Source organism: Belonocnema kinseyi, chromosome 2 (genome assembly GCF_010883055.1).
Source record: "Belonocnema kinseyi isolate 2016_QV_RU_SX_M_011 chromosome 2, B_treatae_v1, whole genome shotgun sequence".
NCBI lineage: Eukaryota > Metazoa > Arthropoda > Insecta > Hymenoptera > Cynipidae > Belonocnema > Belonocnema kinseyi.
Window position 1 is genome coordinate 17761176 of NC_046658.1, and position 3892 is coordinate 17765067.

A 3892-nucleotide genomic window follows, 5' to 3' on the forward strand; every position below is an offset into this window, starting at 1 on the left:
AATTACATTCTGAAACAGCAGGATCAAAATGATTTCAACGGATTGAAATCTGAAATGAAAAAAATTCTCCATAAAAAAAATTTTAAAATGTAAAAAAAATATCTAAAATCCCTTAAAAAAAAGAGACTATCGATATTCGTCGACCTCCGCGTTGGTGATAGTTGGGCAACGTAAACTTTGTTTGCGGCAGACGGACTATAGATATTCGTGAATCATTTTACTCTTACACGATGCTTAGAATTATGAAATTTTTTTATTGAAAAACTATGCGCTTTTCGGAAAATTTGTCAAGAATAAAAAGTTCTTGTAATCAGCCGAGAAATATGCCTGAATTTTTCCGGAGCGTTTTGAGCAAAATTTTGAATTTTGCAATAATTGTTCACATGCAAAATCCAAAATTTTGCTCAAAACGCTTCGAAAAAAATCAGGCATATTCCTTGGCTGATTACAAGAACTTTTTATTCTTGATGATTTTTCCGAAAAGCGCATCGTTTATCGTAAAAAAATTCATGAATGTTTTCACAAAAATTTTGCCATTAAGACGCCATTTTGAAAATACTAAAACGAAAAATCGATCTTTGAACCATGGATTCTCAAAGTTTAGACATTTATTCCACCCGTTAGTGTGATTCCAGCTTAGTTACAGACTCGAAAAGCTTTGGAAAATGGTTCACAAAAAAAATAGGCACGAAAAATCACGTTTTTTTGTTTAAACTGCATTTTGGGATAATAAGAAATTTTTTTGAGGAATTTCATTGGCACCGTCGGAAAGAGGAGATCTTAAGCAATAAAAATATATGTGTCTCAATTTTTTCTAGTGTCGAATAGTCTTAGTTATTGGCCGTTGAAAAGCAGTGTAACGGTAGTGGCGCGTTTTGGCCGTTTAAGGGTTAATATAGTGATTATACGGACCTCTTCATTTTTGTGATTATTTTCGCGGATTTTCTTCATCCTAGCAGGCTCTTTTTTTATTGAAGATTTTGTGGCGCTTAGTTTGCCAAGGAGTTTCTGCATTCCAGGATGTGGCTGTAAAAATGTAATAAAAATGTTATTTATTTATTATAATTTTTGTTCAATGTGCTCACTAAACGCGATTTCCGTGCTTGTAGAGCCGGCGGAGAGTGTGAAATGGCCGCCCGACGACGGTAACGCCTGCGTACTTCGAGAGTCCCCGTATCAACCCGTATGGGCGGACAGAATTTTTAGACAAGAAGATTAACTTTTAAAGGAAAAACGGAATAAGTCAATTTTTGAACAAAAAGATGGGTTTTCCACTAAAATGTTGAATACTTAACTGGAATACTTGGATTTTAAACCGACAAAAGTAATTTTTAGATAAGAAGATGAGCTTTCAAAGTAAAAATGAAATCATTTAATTTTTTACCAAAAAGATGATATTTCAACTAAAATGTTTAATATTTAACTGAAATACTTGCATGTTCAATCGACAGACTTAAAAAAAAGTTAAATTTTCGAACGAAGTGATTAAATTTCAACTAAAATTGCAAATCTTTGGCTAGAATAGTTGAATTTAAAACCAGAAAGGTCAATTTCTAACTAAGATTATGAATATTTAAAAGCCGTGGCTACGTGTACCGAAATTTCGGTACAAGTTGCTGGAATTTTTTTGGTACAAATAAGGGAAGCTGTAAAAGGGGCTATTTGTATCGAAATTTCGGTACGTATAGCTCGACTTTTTCGGTACGCGTAGACACTTCCTTTTTTTTTTGAAAATGAGAAGGCAAAGTTTGGAAGGTAGATTTTTCCTTCAAATATTTTTAATGCAAAAAGTATTAAAAGTGAATGTTATATATTTACCAGGTTTTCTTCTGACCTAACATATTGGCTGGTGTCGAAAGGTAAGACGGAACCCTCATCAAATGATTCGGTGGAAAAGTCAACCTTTTCTTCTTAAGAATTTCGATGAGTTCATTCTTTGTATCTGTAACATGTAAAAAATTACCAGTTTTGAAAAAATGTAGGAATAGAATATAAAAATGTATATTTCGTCGTTACTATAATGAATACGCCAATGGGCAAAAAATGTATATTTAAAAATGTTATATTTAAAAAATATTTTAAGTGGAATTCTACATAAAATTCCATGGATTAGATAACCACGTAGATCTGCCTATGAATTTTTTCACCTGGGAGATTGTCAATATAATATATTTGTATTATTTATACTCACCTCCAGTAATTCTCACTGCCGCTAAGCAATGATCATCGCCACATTTTACGAAAAAATCCTTTTCTTTGGTTCTTGTAGAATCAAAATTAAGAATTTGATCGACGCTCACGATCGCCGTTTTCGGATGCTTAACACCAGTTTTGTAGACACCCGAATACCTGATAAAGTCAAATGATATTTTGTTCATCACTTCAATATGCACTGAATTCACTAAAATTTTCGATAAACATCCGATAAACCATAAAATAAACACACGATGCAAAAGAAAAGTGCCGGTCGGCCTGCGACTAAAAACGTGAGGCAGGCGGAGGAACACGTGCGCGGTCTACCACTGTGGGATTCACGCATTGTTGCCCTAGACTATGCCCGGCAACAAGCGTTGAATTCCGAAAAATTAAGAATTTCTATTCCTAGGAATACGCAATTTTTCCTCCGTCTAAAAATCTCCCAACGAGCACAGAAAAAGTGCAAATCCTATTCTTCTCAATCGACTTCGTAAAATTTAACAAAAGCATTTCTTTAACCTATTTTTCATTATTAAATCTTTTGACAACTTATAAATTCGAAAAATATTCAAATTTATATTTATTTATATTTTAATCATTTATTTAAACGTCTTAAAAAATTTAAGAAAGAAATCTGTGCAAATGTATGAATTTAAATAATTTTAACTCTAGAGAGGCAGAGATGAATTGATGAGAATTAAAACTTCAGAATTTACATGCCGCATGAAGGAATTAAAACAACTTAATACACATATTTTGTAAACTTATTAGAAGGAATTAAATAAAATCAAAATATGACCACTTCTGAGGAATAAAAAATATCTCTGCGAGGTGCGCTGCCGGTACAATTAGAAGGAATTAAATATATTGAAAACACGTTCTCTTTGGGAGAACAGAAAACTGTGTGGCGGTCGCTATGGAAATAGAAGGGAATAAGTTTAGGTGGTATCATATTCTCATTGTGGCATTTTAGACAGATGGAAAAATCGCGCATTCAAAACAATAGAATAATCTTCACTTTTGCGCTGAAATCTGAAGATATTCATTTTTCTCTATTCTATGCTTATTGCCGGACGGGCATTTTTCTCACTCGCTCTCACACAGAATGACGTCACTCAACTTAGAGCGAATGAGAGAAATGGCCAAAGAGTCTATGGCATCATTGGATTCACGATGAGTCTTACGCGTGTAAGAAATAGTACCCACGCAATATTAGTAATTCCATGCGTAATATATTTATATACACATGAAATTAGATTATTTCAATGATATTTATTGCAGAGAATACATTTTTACATATTTCAATCAAGTTTTAAACTTTAGTATGCAACAGGCTACAAATTTTCAGTAAATAATGTTTGAAAACATTTTATCGGAAACACGTGGGCTAGAAAGGTTTAAAATAAGAAAAATACGGCGTTGTATAACATCTAGAGATGGGACGAGCAGTAGCATACCTACTGCTTACTACCCTCCGGCCTCCTGCACACTCCGGCGAAGCAGTACCCGATGAAGTTGCAGTAGCTCACTACCGCAATTTGCCGAATTTCTCCTGCAAACTCCGGCAGCACTCCGGCAGGCCTTCTACTGCTTCCTCCGGCCATAACAATGGAAACACATGCTTAGACAAATAGCAATATCAGGATTGGGAATCTTAGGTTTCATTTAAATTAATTTCATAATAATTTTGTAATAT

General features: G+C 33.8%; 1 protein-coding gene across 1 annotated transcript; it reads right to left on the reverse strand.

The window, feature by feature from the left end:
* Positions 1 to 949: 949 nt before the first annotated feature.
* LOC117182586 lies at positions 950 to 3800 on the reverse strand. Its single transcript, XM_033375675.1, has 4 exons — positions 3658 to 3800; positions 2192 to 2349; positions 1819 to 1942; positions 950 to 1026 (listed from the first exon to the last, which is right to left on the reverse strand). The coding sequence occupies exons 1-4, from the start codon at positions 3798 to 3800 to the stop codon at positions 990 to 992; spliced, it is 462 nt and encodes a 153-aa protein (XP_033231566.1). The 3' UTR covers positions 950 to 989.
* Positions 3801 to 3892: the final 92 nt, after the last annotated feature.

Coding starts and splice junctions, on each gene's coding strand:
- LOC117182586 (XM_033375675.1), bottom strand. CDS start 3,800: ATGGCCGGAGGAAGCAGTAGAAGGCCTGCCGGAGTGCTGCCGGAGTTT. Junction 2,350..3,657: donor AGGCCGGAGGGTAGTAAGCA/GTAGGTATGCTA, acceptor TGACTTTATCAG/GTATTCGGGTGTCTACAAAA. Junction 1,027..1,818: donor TTAGGTCAGAAGAAAACCTG/GTAAATATATAA, acceptor ACATTTTTACAG/CCACATCCTGGAATGCAGAA.